This window comes from Callospermophilus lateralis, chromosome 3, assembly GCF_048772815.1.
Source record: "Callospermophilus lateralis isolate mCalLat2 chromosome 3, mCalLat2.hap1, whole genome shotgun sequence".
Lineage (NCBI taxonomy): Eukaryota > Metazoa > Chordata > Mammalia > Rodentia > Sciuridae > Callospermophilus > Callospermophilus lateralis.
Genome location: NC_135307.1, coordinates 80026977 through 80049735, shown reverse-complemented (window position 1 = coordinate 80049735; position 22759 = coordinate 80026977). Strand labels below are relative to the sequence as shown.

General features: G+C 34.9%; 2 protein-coding genes across 2 annotated transcripts; both read left to right on the top strand.

Annotated features, from left to right (window-relative positions):
* The first annotated feature begins 5855 nt into the window (after positions 1 to 5855).
* Positions 5856 to 6821, top strand: LOC143394729 (olfactory receptor 4F15-like). Its single transcript, XM_076849380.2, has one exon. The coding sequence runs from the start codon at positions 5856 to 5858 to the stop codon at positions 6819 to 6821; it is 966 nt and encodes a 321-aa protein (XP_076705495.2).
* A 14702-nt stretch (positions 6822 to 21523) lies between these two features.
* LOC143393944 (olfactory receptor 4F3/4F16/4F29) lies at positions 21524 to 22468 on the top strand. The gene has a single exon (XM_076848436.1). The coding sequence runs from the start codon at positions 21530 to 21532 to the stop codon at positions 22466 to 22468; it is 939 nt and encodes a 312-aa protein (XP_076704551.1). The 5' UTR covers positions 21524 to 21529.
* Positions 22469 to 22759: the final 291 nt, after the last annotated feature.

Genomic DNA, 22759 nt, shown 5'->3' with positions numbered 1-22759 from the left:
ATCTCTTATTGGCTCTAATAACTCTGCCCAAACTCCTGTATATAATTCCTTCAATAAGTTCTCTTCAGTTTGTCATTTGAAAAGAAAAGCTGGAGAATAAACAAGATGTCCCTGAATACCCTTTTTCTGTTCTCAAAAATCTAGCCAAGTTAAGGAAACATTGAGATCAAACTTGGGCTGGAATGTCTAGATGCATATCATGTTGAAGGAATGGCTTTCTCTCATGCACACTCGGACTTGGGCAAACTAATTTCATCTGTGGAAAGTTGCTTATTATTATTTGCATGTACATTACAACGTGTCCCCTTGGGATGCTGGGCATACAAGCAAACCAAGCAAGCTAATGCTGATGATGTCACTGCTCCTGCAGCCTAACATATAGATCCCCTCTCAGTGGTGACTAGAGTAGAACTGAGGGTACTGTTCAAAAGATATGTGTCACTCATTCAGCCAGCCACCATTGCTTGGCAAAGCATTGCCATGGACGGAGTGCTATTCATTCACCTGTCACTACTGAACCTTCCCTGTAGGCACTTCTCCAATGAAGCCTTATGTCTCACATGCAATCTCAGGGCACTCTACTTCCCCACTTGCCCTGGCACAACTGGCTGTGGGCATGGCAACTGTGATATCTCTTCTTGTCTGGGCCTTGATTCATTCCTGGCAGTATCTATAAAACAGTGAAAAGAAACTAGAGTCCTCTGTGTCTACAATGTTAAGTACACATAAATGTAAAGCTAAGAAAGGTCTGGAATAATGTGACCATCTGTTGTTATCCCCAGGGACAAAGGAAGGGGACATGATTAGGGGTCATTGTCAAAGGGTCTTTGGTTTTATTTGCGATGTTCTAATTTTCTTTTTTTGCATTACAATTCTTAATACACCTTTATACCACAATTTATCATATCTCTGTTTGTATATATGGTATGTCGACACCAAATTCACATCTTCATACATATATTTTGTATAATGTTCTAATTTAAAAAATGAGATTAGGCTCTTATACTCTTGATGCAATTAAAATGATTTAAAAATGAAAAGTAGTGATCTTTGCTGCTCTCAAGTCATTCTGTGATACTTTAAACTGGATTTTGAGTTTTCAAAGTATCATTAGTTAATATTAAAGTTAGGATTTTCTTAACTCTAATATATTAAGTATATTATCTTTTTTTTCCAGCTAAAATGAAGCTTGCTTATAATGTTTGAATTTATTGTGCTTTAGACTACTCTGGGGTTAAGAGGCATGTACTTCTGAGCTGCCAGAACACAGACGTGCATCACAAAGCATTTTCTCATTGTTTTCTTAGGCTTTTTGAAAGGGTTTTGTGGGCCATAGACATGAGTGGCTTTGGAGAGACACTGAAGGGGTTCAGGGGTTCTTCCTGCTTTGCTGTCATGGGAAGTCTTTCTTAGGAAGCAGTTTCAACATAGGCAGTGTTAAGAATTCAGTTATTTGCTTATTTTTCAACCTTATTTTATAGTGTCTTCTCTTTAAAATTTATAATTTTAGACCATTCTATCGTGATTTGTTTCTGTTTTAATCATTTGTTGTGATTTTATTTTAAAATTCTACTTTTAGCTTTAGATTAATTTTATTCTTCATATTTTAGTTTTGCTCAACTGAACAAATATTTATAGAGTGCCTAACATATGGTAGAAAATGCACAAGGCAGTGGAGAGAGAGAGAGAGAGAGAGAGAGAGAGAGAGAGAGAGAATATGAATGAATGAATAAGGTAATATTGCTGCCCTTGAGACTCTTCCACTCTGCAGGGCAGAGAGAAACAGTTTCAATGTGATAAGGTTGGTACAGTTCAAAAGATATAGTATGGGACTGTAAAGAGAAGTGTAGAGCAGAACAGCAGCTTTCAATGAGAATTGTTCATGAGGATTACCTGAGGCACTTTCAAAAAATATTGGGAGTCTTAGCCCACCTTCAGGGAGTTTGATTCAAATAGTCTGGATCAGGTGTGTAAAAACTCTCCTACCACTCTCCACCTGCACTTACTGTCCTGTTAATTCAAAACCACTTAGTTTCTCCGACTTGCTGAACTTGCCATACTTCATTCTGCAAGCTGTTACTGTTCTTGGAATTCATCCTTCCACCCTCATTCCTGTCTCCAGCTCTCTAGTCTCCACTCAGGTGTTACTTCCCCTGGGAGGTCTGCCCACTTGCTCACAGGCAGATTTAAGGGTTCTTGCTTCTGTGTTTCTACTCACTGCATGGATGATGTCTTCAGTGGAACTATTACCCAGAGTGGGTTAAGGTGCTTTGCTTGTGGGGCTTTAAGCTCTTTGGGCAGGGACTTACATATGGGTAGAAGAATGAGCTGAATAAATAAACTCCATGTCTAGTCCTAGCTTTTAAGAGAGTTGCAATCTAGTGGACTTTTTAAAAAACGGATATTGTTGTTATTTTGGAGATTTTACATTGATGCTGAAGTTTAGGGTGAAATCTACATGAATTTGACTAGCTGTGTTCATATTTCATAATCTGCCTAATTTTAAGCAATAAACAAGCAAGTCAGAATTGGAAGATATAATTGCCAAAAGTAATAATTTTTTCTTTTTCTTTTTTGCAGTACTGGGGATTGAACCCAGGAGGCACTTTACCACTGATCTACATTCCCAGCCATTTTTTTGAGACTGGGTCTCACTAAATTGCTAAGGCTAGCCTCAAATTTGTGATCCTCTTCCCTCAGCCTCCAGATTTGCTAGGATTAGAGGCATGCACTGCTGTTCCCACAAGGTGATACTTAAAATATCCAGTTTCAGTTTTGTTTCCTCTCCAGTGACTCATTACAAAGTTTTTCTTCTGGTTATTCTTCCTAAACCAATTGAGTTTCAGGGACAATTCCCCTGGCAACATGAGAAAACCTGGCAAATCCAGGTTTCTGCAGAAGTACTTGGTTATTCTCCAATGCTAGTAGTTACCCATCTTTTTGATTATTTTAGTTTTTTATATAATAGCAGTCACACAAGCCAAAAACTCAGCTACTCAGGGACCCTGATTACCTGAAGATTCTGTGGTCTGGGAACAGGTAGACACAAAGACAGAAAGTGAAGATAACAACAGAAAAAAAATTGACTTGAAATATTAAATTCAGTTACAGAAAAATAGCCTAGTGGTAGAATCTCCATTTGCAGATGTGAAATAACTTTTTGGTTATGGTCAGGTAAGTAATAATGTCAGGAAGAAGGAACAGATCATACTAGGGTGTACATATTGTGGAAAAAGTAAATAACTGACTTTGACTTTTAACCTGTACTAAAAATGTGTCTTGGTTTCAAGGGTGATATCAAGGCTATAGGGAAACTTGAGGTCAGCAAATGTGACATCTTCAGCATAAACAGGGCATTTGGGAGTTCCAGAAATGCTTTAGTAAAGAATTTACTCATTTTATATCATTAACCGTTTCAACAGGAATGAAAGGAAATTAATAACCTACAGAAGTTCAAAGTTAGGACTACTTGCTTTGTTTTATTTCTGTCTTTTCAGAAAAGTTGAAAAGGGAGAAGTTCACTACTGTTTAGTACCTTTACTGGAACTAAAACTAAAACACACAGAATTTAGAGAAGGATTGACTGGTAAGCTGTCTTTTTTCAGACACCCCACCCCACCCCACCTGCCTTTCCTGAATGCCTATTTACAGATCCACAGGATCATTTTCAACTGTGACATAGAAAAATTGTTATAATGGTATTATTGGGGCGGGGAATCATTCTTCTATGACTTTTGTCTGTTGGGAACTTAGATGTTTTTATTCTTCCGTCTAATTTTGGTCACCCCCATGCAAAATAAATGTAAATGAACTTCAGGAAAAATAATAAATTCAGGAACATGGAAATTAGACTTAAGAGGCAAAGTGAAAGGAAGGTAGCTGAATTGGTTACTTAATTCAAGTACAGTAAAGATTTACTGAGAGAGTCCCTGATAATATTTTTATTTTGACAGTTAATGAAGCAAGTGGACACAGGTTTAAAACAAAGAACCAGAAAGTCCAGCTGGGAGCAGGGAAGAAGATTTGGACTATCAGAATTATAAAAAGCATAGGAATGACCAAAAAAAGAGAGATGTTGAGTTTTCAAGTAGTATGGCTGAAATAATTTGGATATGCCTCTGAGATGAACCAGATTGGAAGTTTTTTTCATACATTTCATTCCTGGTAGGGTATTCATTTTCTCCATATTCTATAAATATGAGCTTTAAAATGGATAAGAATCTCCTCTGGGAGGCTGACCAAATTCATGTAAATTTATAAAACAAGGGATGGTACTTAGAGAACAAATATTAAATATTATAGTTTGTAACCTCAATGGCCTTTAGTTAAGAAGAGAGAAAGAAAGAAAATAATAGTCCAGGAAAGCAAAGCGTGTTTGACTCAGCCTCCCCCCTTTTATGGAGGGTGAGGTGCTGGGGTGGAAGCCAGGGCCTTGTGCATGTTCAGTGGTCTACCACTGAGCCACAAACCCAGGCTCCTTCTTAAAGCTTCAAACATCTCCTTATTTTAGAGTCCTCATTAAATTTGTAACTGAATGTGCATTTATCAGTACTATGCATATTTTCTTGTAGACTTGGGGATTTTTATTTATTTCCAGATGAAAATTCTCCAGTGAACTGCAATGTTTCATTGTCTCCAAAAGGCCAGTTCCCTATGTATCATCTCAATATATCCAGGATCTACTTTTCACTGCCACTACCTCTGCCACTACAGTCTGAGTAACATCATCTCTTGTATCATTGCTTGCTTGAGATAAAAAAATGTGTTTTTAGCCTATCTTCCTGTATCTTTGAGACTTTGAAGTGTATTCACAATGTAGAAGTCAGACTAATCCCTTAATGTGAGGTAGACTTTTATTGTTTCTTTGTTTAAAATCCAGTTGTTGGGTAATTTTTCAGAGTAATAACAAAAGCCCATGTGAAGACCTATAACGACCTACATGGTCTGTGTTCCCCTGGCTTCTCAACCCTATCCACACTCCTTCCTCACATACTCTGGCCCAGCCTCTTTAATCTCTTTATGGTTCTTTGAACTTGGCATGTGAGCTCCTATCTCAGGTCTTTTGCTCTTGCTAATGGTTGTCTCTGCCTAAAGTGCTCTTTCCCCAAACACCTTCATGCTTTTTAAATTCAGTTTAATACATTGATTTTTATACATTAATAGAAACTATTTCATTTCAGTCATTTGTGAACTCAAAATATCTTTTTGATCACTTAGTATTTGCAAGACATTATATGGGAAACTTTGGAAATAAAAACTTGAAGGGATGATGATTTTATTATTGATCAGTTTATAATCATATGGGAAGAACGGATACATGACCAACAAGTAAGGTAAATAAGTTTGGGTGCTTAAGAGGGTCATGAGGAAGGTGTGACAGATGAGTTGCCATTCAATTTGAGTATTAAAGCATGAGTGACATCTTCAAAGGTGTAAATTAGAGAAATATAATTTCTGGTTTCAGCAACAAAATCAGTCATAGAATTCTACAAATCTCTGTCATGTAATAGTTTTTGTCTTTCTGGAATACAAAATTGGTTATTACTCCTTCAGGGAGAGAATGGTTAGCATTGATCATACACCATCACAGCGTGTTAATGTCAGTGCTCTATGTGGTTTTATCAGGGGCCACATGTGTACCAGTCCACTAGACTGCTCACATTCCTGGTGTTAGCAAGCCCTGATGAAGCACATTTACTGACATATGTAACAACAGCATTTAGTGGTCAACAGAATATTAGATTTTTGTGAAATGCTCAGGTAATATTTGGCTCCAATAATTTATACACTTTTCCATAGAGGAAAATAATATAATACTAATAATTTGAATTTTCTCATTTTTTCCTTTAGGAAACATGAAAGTAAATCTACCACATGAGCCTGTGAATAGACCAAACCACTCTGTAGTGTCTGAATTTGTGTTCCTGGGACTCTCCAATTCCTGGGAAATCCAGATTTTTCTTTTTTGCTTTTCCTGTCTCTTCTATATGTCCAGTTTGACAGGAAACCTCCTCATAGTTGTCACTGTGACCTCTGACTCTTACTTGCATTCCCCTATGTATTTTTTGCTGGCCAACCTTTCTGTCATTGATCTGATATTTTGCTCTATTGCGGCACCCAAGATGATCTGTGATCTCTTCAGAAAGCAGAAAGTCATCTCCTTTGGGGGCTGTATAGCTCAGATCTTCTTTAGTCATGCTGTTGGGGGCACTGAGATGGTGCTGCTCATAGCGATGGCCTTTGACAGATATGTGGCCATATGCAAGCCTCTGCACTACCTCACCATCATGAGCCCACGAATGTGCATTTTTATTTTAGTGGGTGCCTGGACCACTGGTCTCATTCACTCATCAACCCAGTTGGCTTTTGTTGTTAACTTGCCCTTCTGTGGCCCCAATGTACTGGACAGCTTTTACTGTGACATACCTCGGCTCATCAAACTCGCCTGCACAGACACCCATAAACTGGAGTCCATGGTCACTGCTAACAGTGGGTTCATTTCCTTGGGGGCGTTCTTCCTGCTCATCCTCTCTTACATCTTCCTCCTGGCTACTCTTCAGAAACACTCCTCAGGAGGTTCATCCAAGGCTCTTTCCACTCTGTCAGCTCATATTATGGTGGTGGTTTTGTTCTTTGGTCCACTGATATTTTTCTATGTGTGCCCCTCTCCTTCAACACCTCTGGACAAATTTCTAGCCATATTTGATGCAGTTTTGACTCCATTTCTAAATCCAGTCATCTATACATTCAGGAACAGAGAGATGAAGGTAGCAATGAGGAGAGTGTTCAGTCTGATCTTGGGTATTAGAAAAACCACTTAAATGGCTTGATTGAAACAAAATTTCTAAGTGACTGTTGAAAGTTTATAACAGGCAATCTTCTTGAAGAAGAGTCTTTATTCTAGGCATTATTGGAGTGTTCACAAGCATTCACCAACTATCTATTGGGTCTATTTTATTCCCATGGAAGTATGGGTGCCATTCCTCTTGAAGAAAAAGATGGATTTTATATACAGCATATAAATCAAATATTATATTATATATCAAGGATTATATTTAATCCCTAAAGAACTGTGCCAATAATAGCTTTCATGTATTAGTGGTATAAATGAGTTTGTTTCTCAGGAATAGGAAGTACTGTTTTCTATTGTCCTGCCATATAATTGGTATACTTTTAACACCAGGCTTTATTATCTCGTATCTTACATCTCCTTTTCACTTGTTCTGCTCTATTGTCTTTTAGTTATGAGCAAACTGTAGCTGTCACGTTTAGGATTTGTGATGACTTACACATTCTAATCCACAAATCCTGCTTCCACCCTTTGTTCTATATATTGAAGAGTGTGGTCTATTTTATCCTTACTCCAATAGATCAGGTGTTGGCAAATGCTCTGCAAAGTATTAGATTGTTAGTAGTTTTGACTTTGTGGTCTACATAACCTGTTTGACTCAATCTATTTTGTTATTGTAATGTGGAAATATAGACACACAACTTAAAATTAATGGCTGAAGTCCAATAAAACTCTTCAGAAAAACAGCAACAGACAAGATTCAACCCAAAGGTTATGGTCTATCAACTCCTGAAGTAGGATTGTGGCCAATATGTAGGTTTACTCACTCTCCAAAATATCACAGTCTTGATCTCAGCAAGAGTCTAAAATGAAAGGCAGTGTTTTATCATACAAAATTAGCAGTTTAAATACAGAGTTTTTGGTCATTATAATATCAAATAAACTTGTTTTAACTAACTTAACCTCTCTGAAATTAAAGTCTTTAAAATGTGGCAATAGAACTCACAGTTTTATGATAATGATGAATTCAGTGGTTTTTGAAAGGTTTTATCAACTTAAAAATTAGTTTGTCTTCCTTCCCTGGGTTGTAATTATTTGCTTGGAGTCCATCAACTTGGAATTAAAGTTCATTTTATCTTCTAATTTATGTATCACACATTAACTTTATCTTCTAGCTTTATACTCTTTCTGTCTCACACATACATGTGATATATCTCCATGATCTTGGCTTTCATTTCATTCTGGCATACACTTTCATTGCTTTGTGTCACCTGTAGAATTGAAGATTTAATATTTCCTTTTTTTCTTTAGTTCATTGGTAAGAATAATAAGGTTAATATTTACAGAGCATATATCAAACATCAGTATTGCTTTTAATTTCATCTGTAAACTCATTTAATTTTCACTACAGTCTTTGAGATAAATACTATCATCATCCTCATTTTATAGATTCATAGATCAAAGCACAGAAAGGTCAAATAACTTTTCAAAGATTAGTAAGTGGTAAATTTGTATTTGAACCCAGGCAATCTGGTTCCAGAGCCTGGAATCCTAGTCAATATGTGATTTTTCTCCCATAAAATTGGTTTAATATCTATGCTGGTGAGCCCAAGGTTACATTTATTCTAGGGCCAATTTGTCTATATATCCCTTTCCCCCTATATTTATGTCAATACCTTGTTCATGGTAAAATATACTGAATAAATTATTTTATGGGCACACTGTAGAATTATTTGCATACAATATAGCTATTGTAGAATAATATTTAATAACATGGAGAGTTGCTAAAGATAGCTTGATAAGAGAAAAAGATAGGAATAAAAGATTTAAAATTGTTCTGATTTTAATACAATGTATGGATATAAACTAAAATGTTAATAGTAACATTTCTCCAGTGGGAAGAATATAGATGGCTTTTACTACCTTATTTTTGTTTTGCTGCCTGTGGTTTTGGGTTCATATAAGAAAATCATTGCCCAGATCAACGTCATGGAGATTTTTTCCTATGTTTTCTTCTAATAGTTTTAAAGTTTTGTGCCTTACATTTAAATCTTTAATGAATTTTGAGTTTATTTGTTGTATACAATATGAGAGTCTGATTTCATTTTCTGCCTATGGCTATCTGGTTGTCCTAACACCATTTACAAAAGAAAATGTCCTTTCTACATTGTTTGTTCTTGACAACTTTGTCAATAATCAATTGATCCCAAATATATGGCATTATCTCTGGGCTTTCTATTCTGTTCTCCTTACCCCATGAGTTTGGTTTTTATGCCAGTAATATGTTAATTGCTGTAGATGTATAGTAGATTTTGATGTTAGGAAGTATGATGCATTCAACTTTGTTCTTTTTTCTCAACACTGCTTTGGCTATTTAAAGTCTTTTGTCATACATATGGATTTCATGTGAAAAATGTCATTGGAATTTTGATAGGGATGGCATTGAATCTCTATATTACTTTGGGTAGTATGCACATTTTGAGTATTAATTTTTCCAATTCATGAACATGGGATATCTTTGCGTTTATTTTTGTCATCTACATTTTTTTGTTTGAGTGATTTCTTTAAATTTGATATTGTTCTTAGTTGACATATTATAATAATTGTTCATATTTATGGGATAGAATGTGATGTTTTAATAATTATATACATTATCATTAAATTTGATGTTATGATTAAAGCATTGTAGTTAACATATATATTACCTCAAATGTTTATCATTTCTTTGTGGTTAAAATATTCCAAAAATATTCTAGATATTTTGAAATATGCACTACAATATTGTTATCTATAATGATCCTACTGTACTAATGGACAAATACTATTCCATTGTGCATGCATACTAAATTTCTTTATCCATTTACCCACCGATGGAAACAAAAGTTGATTCTTTATCTTAACTCTTGTGAATAGTGCTGCAGTAAACTTGGGAGGCAAGATATCTTTTCAACATAGTGATTTTGTATTATTTGGATAATATCCAGTAGTAGAATTGCTGGATCATATGGTAGTTTTATTTTTAATTTTTTTGAGGAAACTTTATACTGTTTTCCATAATGGCTATACCAAGTTATGTTTCCAACAATAGCATGTGAAAATTTTCATTTTTATAGAACCATGTCAGCATTATTTTTTAGTCTTTTTGATAATAGTCATTCTAATTGGGGTGAAGTGGTATCTCAATCTAGTTTTGATTTTTTGTTTCCCTGATGAATAGTTGCTTTGAGCATTTTTCCTAATTGTTGGCTGTTTGTATGTCTTATTTTGAGAAATGTCTATTTAAGTACTTTGCCCATTTTAAATTCAGATTGTTTAGTTTTTTTCTATTTAGTTGTTTGAGTTCTACATATATCCTGAATATTAACCTCTTTTCAAAAGCAAAATTTACAAATATTTTCTCCAATTTTGTATATTGTCTCTTACTCTGTTTTTTCTTCTTGTACATCTTTTTGTTTATTGAAATTCCATTTGTTTTTACAATTTCTGTCATTAATGTTTCTTTAACATTTTTTTGACAAATTCTTCTTTCTACTTACTAATTTGAACATTCTTACTCTAATCTGCTTTCACTCCATGTTTGTGTTTCCATTATTATAAGTCTTTTATATTAACATATGCTTGCACCTCTGAACTTCTGTTTTGACTTTTGAAAACATTAGGAGTTTAGTTGATGAAGAATGTTGATATTTCTAACTTTTAAACATATATGTGATAAGGGGTTAATATCTAAAACATACAAGGAACTTGTACAACTCAATAGCAAAAACCCCAAGTAATCCTATATAAAAGTGAGGAAGAGATATGAAGAAGCCAAATTTATAAATCAGCATTTGGGAAGAGAAGACTGGAAGCTAGCTTGCATATTAAACTCATAAAACTTTTATTATAGTTTTTCTGTAAATACTTAAAACAAACAAACAAACTATGGATCAGAATAATAGGCTGGATTTAACAAAAAATGAGTATAAAAAGGGTAAATGAATTATCCTGAAATCAAGTGCAAAGTAGTAAAGACACAAAAACAAGAAAAAAAAATAATGGAACACTTTTTGTTATCAGTCAATATTTTTAGTTAGAACCTGATCCTAAGCTTAAAAGTGGTCTTGATACTCTAAATCTTTTACAACTGCCTTGCTACACATAAACGTTTTTAAAAATAGACACTCCCTGAAATGTTTTGCATATAGCCCACTGTAGACTTGATAACCCAAATCATTTTTTCTCATCTTTAGAAACCTACATGGGAACAACCAGATCAAACAGATCTAAAGCTATTGTGTATGTACATCTATTGTGTATGCTGTACATCTATTTGGATTGTAATTGTGTTTGTGTGTTTATTCTTTATATATATATATATATATATATATATATATATATATATATATACACTAATATCTTTATTTTGTTATTTGCTTTATTTTTATATGGTGCTGAGGATCAAACCCAGAACCTCACATGTGTGAGGAAAGCACTCAGCCACTGAGCCACAACCCCAGCCCTGTATTTATAATTTGATTCATAGTAACTTCTCATGTTATGGAATTGATTTGCATTGAACACAAACTGTAAATAAAAATAAATATATGTACGAAAGAACAACAAAAAAAGTGAGTGAAAGAACCCAATAAATACATTTTTTTTAAAGATGGACTAAAAATGGCCAGTGGGCATATGAAAAGGTGTTCAACAATGATAATAACTAGAGAAATACAAATTAAACCACAAACAAAATGTCACATCACACCTCTAAGACTGACTGTTATCAAAAAGATGAGTGTTGGAAAGGTTGTGGAGAAAAGGAAACACTTGCACACTGCTGGTAGGAATGTACATGGTACAGCCATTATGGAAAATTAATGAAAGTCCTCCAAAAAATTAAAATAAGAACTACTGTTGTTGTGGTTTGGATATGAGGTATTTCCCAAAAGCTCATGTATGAAACAATGCACGAATGTTCAGGGGTGAAGTGATTAGATTATGAGAGCTGTAACCTAATCAGTGGATTGCAGATGAATAATTTGAATGAATTCCTGGGTAAGTATAGGCAGGTAGGGCATGGCCAGAGGGTAGGTCACCGGGGGCATGCCTTATGGTTTATATTTTGTTCCTGGTGCCTTACCTTTTCTCTCTCTGCTCTCTGGCTGCATAAGCTATTGTCTGCAATGCCCTTTATACCATATTATTCTGCTTCACCTTGAGCCCAGAGCAATGGAGCCAGCCAACAATGGATTGAACTTCTGAAAGGATGAATCCAAATAAACTTTTCATCCTCTAAGTTGTTCTCGTCAGATATTTTGGTCACTGAAATGAAAAACTGAGTAACACTGCCATATGATCCAGCAATACCACCTGTGGGATGTGAAGGGAAAAAAGTGAACTGTTTTTTCTTGTGCTTTCACCCTCAACACAGAAACTTCTGTGGCCAGATGTGCATGGGCTTTACAAGCAATTCAGTAAATACCAACAGAAAGTCTTATAATTCAATTCAGTTCTGACAGTGTCTACCTGAGATGGCGACAATCCTGTAATGAACAACTACAAATATGCCCTTTCACTTCAGATGCTAATCACAAATATCATCTATATTTCTGACTGACCAGAATTGGATTCCCACAATCCTTGGGTTCCATTAATTGCTACAGTGCTCATAGAATTCAGGGAAACACTTTTCATATATTTACCCATTTATTCTAAAGGATATTACAAAGCATAGCAATGAGCAGCCAGAAAAAAACCATACTGTATGGTATGGGGGAGGGAATGCATAACCTCTTCTAGGTGTACCACCCTCCAGGAACCTCCACAGATTCAACAATTTGGACTTTATCCAACTCTTTTGAGTTTCCATGGAGGATTCATCATGTAGGTCATTGGTATCAACTCAAATTTACCCCTTTTTCATTCCCAGAGGTTGGATATCTGTGGTTGCAAGTTGGAACCTTCTAATCATCTTAGTCTTTCTGGTGATCACCCTCATCCTGAAGCTATCAGGGGCCCTCAGCTTCCATCATCTCATTAGCATATGAAAGACATCACTCTGAAGATTCCAAGTGTTTTTTGTTTTAATTGCCAATGCATATTACTTGTACAAATCACTGTGATATTTCCATATATACGTATGTCATGTTTTGACCATGTCAACCTCTCCCTCTCCTCCCTGTCCTTTCTAGTCCCCTTTCCTGCCTTTTTCCTTCCCTAATAGTTACTCTTCTACTTTCAGGTATTTTTAATATTTTTTTTTTGTTTTTACTTTTCACATGTGAGATAAAATGTGATATTTGTCTCTCTGTATCTGGCTTATTTTCCTGAAAAATGACATAATTTTATTCTTTATGTATGGATAATAATCTATTGTGTATATGTACCACATTTTCTTTATCCATTAATCTGTTGTTGGACATAGGCTGATTATATATGTTGACTGTTATAAATATTGCTTCAATAAACATGGATATGTAGGTATTTCATTTTTCTGCTGACTTCATTTCTTTTAGGTATAATCCCAGGAGTGGTTTTACTGGACCATATGATAGTTCTATTTTTATTTTTTTGAGTGTTTTGAGGCACCTTCATATCATTTTCCATAGTGACTGAACTAATTCACATCCATTTATTTTTGTTCCAGTCTTTATTCTTTCTTTCTTTTTTTTTTTTTTTACTAATTTTGAGTTTAGTTTTTTTCTGTTTTTTTTCCCCAAAATCTTGAGATGTATGCCATTTATCTGAGCTCTCTCTAATATAGGCAATCAAATCTCTAAACTTCCCTCTTAATACTGCTTTTACTGTATCCCACAGGTTCTGGCATATTGTATTTGCATTTTCATTTGATTCTAGGGATTTTTAAACTTCCCCTTTGATTTATTCAATGAATCACTGATCCTTCAAAAGTGTATTGTTCAATCTCCATGTGTTTGTATAATTTCTACACTTGCTGTTGATTTCTAGATTAATCCTATTATAAACTGATAAGATAGTAGGGCAGTTTTTCAGTATTGTTCTGAAATTCACCTTTAGTCATCCTAATATAAAGAGTTCGTCATAGAAAATGGCAGAAAAGGTCTCTTTGTCATAAAAAATTAATATCTCTTACTTCCATTAATTAAACCTATAACTGCTTGGCTGCCCTGGGAAAACCACAACTAAATAGGTGACAATTCCCCAGGCCAAGTGATCTCAGTCAGAAAATTCCAGATCTCTGTAGCATCATTTGGTCACTACCTTCAGGGGCTGGTATGAGTTGCTGCTTTTACTGTTTATATAGCTGTTGGTGTGTGTTTGTAGTGATTTTGTTTTGGATCTCTTTGATATTGCAAAACTATATCATTATGAATCTTTAAGAATGCTGTTTTCTTAGTTCCCTTGCCAAAACAGGTAGGTGAAAAGAATAAATAAAACCTATGGTTAGTAAATCAGTGAGCCAAGCTTTCTGTCTTCTAGGATTGAGAAATGTTTTCCTCAACTCACTGTGATGTCAGTGACTGTTTGCTTCGGGTGCTGCAGAAAAGGGTGGGGTGGGAATCAGGGACTATGGGGTGCTGACTATGTATGGGCAGGTAAAAGTGAAAATCAGCCCTTAAAGAATGAGAATAGAGCTAGAGAAAAGCGTGAGGGAAGAAGCAGAGTTTGATTACTCATACTTCTTCCCAAGTTGTCCCAAGCATTTACCCCACATTGTTTTCTTCTGCTGCTTGTGGTTTTCAGTGAGGCCTGTACTCAGTGATCAGCTCAGCAGCCTGGTTAGTCTGTCTAATGACTAGAAAAATTTCACCTCTTTTTCATTTTCCACCTTATTTGGTGTTCCTCTTCTCATCCCTCATCAGACTCATGGTTGGGTTCTTTATTTCAAGCTGTTAACCATTGCTGATTGCTGATGTATGTTCTCTGAAAACTTTTCCATCAGTCTTCAATGAAAAATATTTTAAAAACATTTATTTATTTATTTGTTCTAATTTGTTATACATTATAGCAAAATGCATTTCAATTCATAGTTCACATATAGAGCATGATTTAAATTTCTCTGGTTGTATACAAAGTAGAATCATACCATTCGTGTCTTCATACATGTACCTAGGGTAATGATGTCCATCTCATTCCACCATCTTTTCTACCCCCATAACCCCTTCCTCTCCTTCCCTCCCCTTTGCCCTAACAAAGTTTCTTCATTTCTCCTATGCTCCCTCCCCACTCCCATTATGGATCAGCATCCACTTATTAGAGAAAACATTCTGCCTTTTTTTCCTTGGGATTGGCTTACTCCACTTAGCATGATATTCTCCAACCCCATCCTCCAATGGAAACTTTTAATATATTCATTCTTTGATAATTTTATCATGTTCCTTATACTACTCATTCTTTAATTAATTCATTTGACACTTATATCTGCCCACAATATACCAGGTCCAAACTACCCATTTACAATGTAGAAAATGCATGGAAATATATTGTAAATCTTAATTTTCTTATATTTCTTCTCCTGTACCCTAGCATCCTTCTTTACTGACTGTACCAAAATCTCTCTCTTCCCCTTTTTTTGTTCTCTCTTCTACTCTTTAATTCTTGATATGCTCTTTTTTGCCTTTGTTTTTAGCCCACCACTGCTTATCCTTCTACTTCTGTAATTGTTCTTTCTATTACCTTTGCTCCTTTACCTCATTTCACATTATTAATATAGGTCTTTTTTATTGTTGTATCTTTGCTTTTTGAAATTTTTTTTACTCTATATTCTTTCCTTCAGGGGTTTTATTCACTCTTAAGCATTCTTTTACTTTTATATTAACTTATAAACAATTTTATCTTGTAACTCTATTTCTTTCAATATATCTTATCTCATACATCCACCAAGAGATTTCGCAGTACCTAAAGTTCAATTTGCTTATAATACACATGCATCTATTTTCTCCCATTCCACACATTTCTTGTTCAACTTTCATATTTTTAGAGAGAAACCTACTATTGTCCTATCTATTCATGCTCAAATGTTGGTGTCATTTGACTTTGCTCTCCTCCGTGTTCACTCCAACTTTAATCAGCCACCAATTCCTTTGGGTTTTTACTTTTCATTATTTCTATTTTCTGTGTCTACAGTCAAATGGCTAAACCCATGGTCATAGTGCATGTCTGCATAATCTTTCAAATCTGTTCAAATTCTGCATTCTTTTAAGGTCCTCTAGCTCTATAGTCTCTTTCCTTCATTTGATTCCACACTTATAAATGGAAGATTTTTCCCTGGTTACTGGTCTCATTACCAATTCCGTGCACTCATGCCTTCATTGGCTTCCTAAATTTATTTAATAATTCTTAACTATGTTAGAGATGTTCCAAATGTTAGGCAAAATTAATCTCAACCGTCTTTCTCAACTTATTTCCTTCTGTTCTTAGACACAGTTTCTATAATGTAGACAGTCTGTATGCTTCATCATTAACCTAGTGTACACTGAACTTACCTGTATTTAAAATATTTTATCCAACTCTTGAAATGATTTCTTTAGATCATATATTTGTGTATAGTAATTTTACCATCTTTTTTGAGTACAAATCAAGTGCCACATCACTACACTGCTTTCTGTCATCACTATAGTTCTCTCCTTCAATTCTACTATGGTGAAGGGTCTGTTCCACTTCTATACATGCATCATACAGTTCTGAGGTATATTCACATGTGTGCTGGATAAGGATTGGCTTTGTGAAACATTGTTTTTCCTTTGATATCTGACACACACTAAACAAATTCACCTTAAATTAACAAAATAAGTTAATGAGAAATTAAGGATGTAAATGAAACATAACTATGACTGAGAATTTGGTCTTGAGAAGCAATCTGATTTTCTTATGTGCATAAACTACCTATTTTCTGCACATTTGAAATTTAACTTGAGATTTAAACTGAAGAATTCCATGACACACCAAAAAAGTCAGAAAGTTTATTTTCCTGAGAAGATGGTATCTATAGTTTGGTTTCCTTGCCTTGGAAGGCCAACAAAAATTTACACCTGCATAATCATAGCTTCAGAAATCTCTTGAGGCATGTATTCTGGTCCTTGTACTTTTTTCCTGTTTCTCATTCCTAATGACAAAAATAAATAGCCAATGTTAGTTGAAGTGGTCAGAAAATACTTAACTGTTTTTGTTTTCTTTTCATGTGAGGAAATTGAAATTTCTGACTTTAGATTGTGTTTTTTACCATTGTGGAATTGGTACAACTTAGAGGACAAATCTTCTTTGTATGCCTTAGGCAGTCTTTGATTAGTGTCTCCACATAGGAACAAAATCATCTTGTGGGAAATGTACATAAGTGATTAGCAGCAAGCGCAGACATCAAAAGCTTGCCCGAAGCTAGGACTAGTTTCCATACCTTAGAATAACTAAGAAATCAGAATATGAGGATAATTTTCTATATTTGAACATCATTCATGTACCTAGTATTCAATATATGGTACCAATTACTGTATTATGTGCTAGGTACTAAATTTGATGTTTATATATCTTATATCATTTAGTCCACACACACTTTTCGGGGATATATTATCTCCATTTCAATAATGAGAAGTCTCAAGAGGTCTAATGACTTTGGCTTTGTGAAACATTGTTTTTACTTTGATATCTGACACATACTAAACAAATTTACCTTAAATTAACAAAATAAATTAATGAGAAATGTTGTATCTTTGCTTTTTGTTGTTCATCTTGTTGTGTTCATCTTGCCATTGAGAAGTGGAGCCTGGACTTAAAACAGATCTGATTGATCTCAAGAACCACATTATTAGCCTTTCTAATATAATGTATGAAAGTCAACTATAAATTTTTATATTTTTAGGACTGAAGAGGAAAGAGATGAAAATCTGGAAATTGTTTCTGAATTTCTGAATGGGAGCAGACAGCTGTGTGACAAGCACACAGGTGTATAAGGACCAAAGTCTGAAAATAACTACTGAGACCCTCAGGAAAATAAGCTGACTGGACAGAGAGTTCTCCTGGTGTGGTGGAAAACAGGGAAAAGGAACCCTGGGGAGACTTTCATGTGCCTGTGGTCTGCTGTTCTGTTCACATCCTTCTCCTGATTAGTGTATGTTAGGCTTCTGAAATCAAAACGGTTATACATTTTTTTACAGTGAATTATGCTTATATATAATTGTGTAGTATAAAAGGAAATATTTGCATTTATTAAGTAAGTTTCACAGAATCTCTATGAGCCCAACAAGGCAGGTAACAGAAGAATCTCACCTTTAAATGCAACCCAATGTCAAAGTTAGGAGCAGTTCTGAATATGCATTAAAGGTGAGAGATTGATTTTATTAAGGCTCTATTTCAATAACCTATTTTCTAAAAAATGCACACTTCCATATTTTATACTACCTGAATATTATCAGTTCTTTCTCTTTGTCTTTCCTTTAGTTTTATTATCATTGTGCATATCTTTACTAATTTCCTCCTTTTTCTCACATTTCTAATCTTCATTCTATTGCATTTTATCTCCATTCTACTTTGTCTGTGTCTCAGATTATCCCATAGACTTCAGCAAAATCATTTTAATTCTTGGCTGTAAGTTTGAGAATTAAATGCTATCTTATCCTCAGAAATAATTAAATATATGTATTATATATAACACACATACATATATACACATACACCTATATATGTGTATATAAAATATATTTTCACTGGGAGACTATTAGTCATGCTTCTATAAATTTTTAAATGAAACATTTTCTCTTATGAATGCTGAACATATTAGAAAATATGATGTAGAGAAGAGAACCAGATATAACAAATACCATTGACTTGAAGGCATTATCTTTATACAGGGTGGAGTTATAAATCTAACCTGTCAGTAAAGAGCTATTCACTATATATAACTGAGGATACATAATCTGTTGTATATACAAGAATAATAATATTTAATACTCAAAAATTTTTTCATTTTATATGATTTAAGGTATTTTTCACATCTGGTATACTTCTTCTGTCTCCTATTCATTTTTATAAATCCTTGAAAATCCATATCAATGTCTCTGTCGCTGGCAGAGCTGTCCTGCTCTTAATAAATTTCTACCTTCTGCTCTTGAGTCCCTATAGCACTCCTCCATACAACCTCGACAAACATTTAACTTACTATTCATTTGGTATTTATTACATGCTACAATAGGCTGTGCTTGTTATATGTACTATATGTTTTTTAACTGTTTTCTTGGTTCTTTGATTTACAGGAGTTAAAAAAGAACAAATATTTATGAAGGAAAATTGTCAGTAAACTACAAGAAGAGATTGGGATTTTAATTGACCTATCAGGATAATAAAATTTAGAAACACTCAAAGGATGAACTTCTTAGAAGCATGGCCTTAAGATTTTAACAACTGTAGTGACTAGTTATACAACCAGAAAAATAGAAGAATGAATACACAAATCATGATAGTAATGAACAATTACTTTCCTAAATATGCTTTATTATTGTACAAGTTAAGTAATTTTTAAGTAAGTACACATTTTGTATACTATTTATTTGGTATTGTTGCTATATAATTTAGTATTCATAATATATTTTATGAATGTCTCTTGTTAGGGTTTTAACCAAGAAAAACACCTTTTTCTGTGCTTTGCGTTTTTGTCTTTTTACTTGACTATTTCTTTATTTGAATATTTTCTCATTTTACTTGGTTATTATTATGATTTGTCATATCATATTATTTTTAAAAAATATTTAGTTGTTGACAGACTCTTATTTTATTCATTTATTTATATGTGGTGCTGAGAATTGAACCAGTGCCTCACACATGCGAGGCAACTCTACCACTAAGCCACAACCTCAGCCCTCATATCATGTTTTATGAAATAAGAATCATGGGACCTGAGTTCTGGTACCCATTCTGCAAATTGTGTGAATTTTGGAGGCTCAGCTTGCTTTTCTGGGTCTCAGGTTTTTCATGTGAATGATGGTCAGCTTGGACAAAATGTTCTTTATACATTCCATGTACATTTTCATCTCATTGCAGTGGAGACATGTGTTTTCCCTCACCAAGGCTGTAGCTATTTTTCAACAGTGACTACATTTCCCTGCCTCCTTCCCAGTGATCATAATCTCTGCATGCATGCTCATCCTGTTAGTCCCATGCTGACTCACCCTACTCACACGGGTAGGACCTGTGGCTGTTCCTGCTCCTACCCCAGGCTATCGGTTCTAGTCTTGAAGAGTATACACATGGAGCTTGTGGACTATAAGCTCAGGAAGTGACAGTGTAATGACTATGTATAGATGATACCAGAAAGAGACTCATGCTAGTGGTGGTGACAAGGATCGGAGGGAAGACGTTGTATGTCTCTGAGTCTTGGGGTCCAGGATGAATGATGGTTTTAGGCAGATGGCCCTTTGTGTGAGAAGGTCTGAAATTGTAGCTGCAAAAATATAGGATGTCAGGGTACTTATTTTATTTGTACCTCAGAAACTTCTAAAAATAACCTTTATTAGGTGTTTTCAGGAAGTGCTTTCTACTTTAGGAAATGATTGAGGTGAGTATCAATTTGGATACAGAGAAACAAGTTTTTAATTTGCTTATCCTCTACTTCACACATAAATATAATATGCATTAAAGGACTAAGTCCAGTATCATCCTGTGCTTTAAAGTCAATAAGAAAGCTCACAGAACCTTCTTAAAAGTGACCTATTAATATTTAAAATTCATCTCATTTTATAATCATGAAGTTTAAAGTATAAAGCTCCCAATTTCCTTGAAGAGAAAATACCTGTATCTGAATAAATTTTAGACAATATAATCAAAATAATACCAAGTGTTATTTACTATGTGGAAGTACTGAATACTTCACAAGGTGAGGAATGCCAAGGGACCTAAAAGTTGGTATCAAGAAGAGGCTGAGACACAGAGGAATTCACACTAATAGCTATTCCAAGAGCTAGTTCTCAACATCTTCATGAAGATCTATGCTACATCCTCTTTAGGCTTTTTAGACATGTTTCTTAGTAGAAACTCAGGTGAAATTCTCCAGATGTACATTTATTAAGTCTAGAGAAAGACATGATGGACAGAACAGGTTTCCTATGAAATCTTACAGGACATGAAGCCTTTGAGGGTTATATAATAATGAAAGATTATGTTGAAACAGGAGGCACTAGATAGCAGTGAACACGAGAAAACATGTTTTTAAGCAAGTGAATGTGTACATATTTCCCCTGTTGTCCTATAGTTGAGGGCTAATTTCTCATATCCTGGTCTCTCTATACTTTCCATCTACAGCCTACCTTAATTCAGTCTCAATTCATGACTCAGGTACCTCTGTTAATCATGATATTTCCCTCTTATCCAAATATTCTGTTAGAGGATTGTGAGTGTGAACTGGAGAAGGAAGGGAACTATGAGAATATGCGTAAATGCAGCATGGAATATGTTGAAAATGAAAAAAAGTCAATACTACAGTGATTTAAATATCTGATGAACATCATGTGTATTCATTAATCTTTTGTTTTTGCCCAATTTGTTAAATTGAGAAGAGAACATTACAATGAGAGGTTGGTGACATGTTTATATCCCGCTGCAGCCTACACATTGTGATGATATTATATTGCTTTTATTATTTTTGTACATTTGAATAACTAGATTATGCTATACTGTTTGTTTCCCAATGAGAACTCTGTAATGATTTTAGCACACTGTTATCCCCATAATCACAATTTCCTCCTCATTTTCTCAATTCTTGTAAGTTTAGCCACAGCCCAGTTGGCTGGATCAATGGATGGAGGGAATCACTCCGTGGTGTCTGAGTTTGTGTTTCTGGGACTCACTCGTTCGTGGGAGATCCAGCTTCTCCTCCTGGTGTTCTCCTCTGTGCTCTATGTGGCAAGCATGACTGGCAACATCCTCATTGTATTTTCTGTGACCACTGATCCTCACTTGCACTCCCCCATGTACTTCTTACTGGCAGGTCTCTCCTTCATTGATTTGGGAGCCTGCTCTGTCACTTCCCCAAAGATGATTTATGACCTTTTCAGAAAGCGCAAAGTCATCTCCTTTGGAGGCTGCATCACCCAGATATTCTTCATCCATGTCATTGGTGGTGTGGAGATGGTGCTGCTCATGGCCATGGCCTTTGACAGATATGTGGCCATATGCAAGCCTCTGCACTACCTGACCATCATGAGCCCACGGATGTGCATTTTGTTTCTGGCTGCTGCCTGGGGTCTTGGCGTTATTCACTCACTGTTCCAACTGGCATTTCTTATTAATATACCCTTTTGTGGCCCTAATACATTGGACAGCTTTTACTGTGACCTCCCTCTGCTTCTCAGATTGGCCTGTGCAGACACCTACAAATTGCAATTCATGGTCACTGTCAACAGTGGGTTTATCTGCATTGGCTCTTTCTTTATGCTTCTCATCTCGTACGTCTTCATCCTGTTCACTGTCTGGAAACATTCCTCAGGTGGTTCCTCCAAGGCCCTCTCTACTCTCTCAGCTCATATCACTGTAGTCATTTTGTTCTTTGGTCCGACACTGTTTGTTTACACATGGCCACACTCTAATTCACAGATAGACAAATTTCTTGCTATTTTTGATGCAGTTCTCACTCCTTTTCTTAATCCAGTCATTTACACATTCAGAAATAAAGAGATGAAGGCAGCAATGAAGAGAGTATGCAGACAGCTTGTGATTTATAGAAAGATCTCATAAATGATAAGATAAAGCTGTCTCATTAACTATGATGCAACTTTATATTTCTTTATTTGATATTTTAGATTCTGGAAATTTGAGACAGAATATTGATTGGGATGTTATAGACACATAATTATTATCTGATGAATATATGCATTTCTTTTGAAGAATGTATCATAAATACATTGTATCCATTCATCTATTTTGTTCCTTTTAATTTCTTTTGGCAATGTTTCAAAGTTTTGGGTAAACATATCTTGCATATTAAAAAATTATCTCTAAGTACTTTATATTTTGGTTGTACTTTTA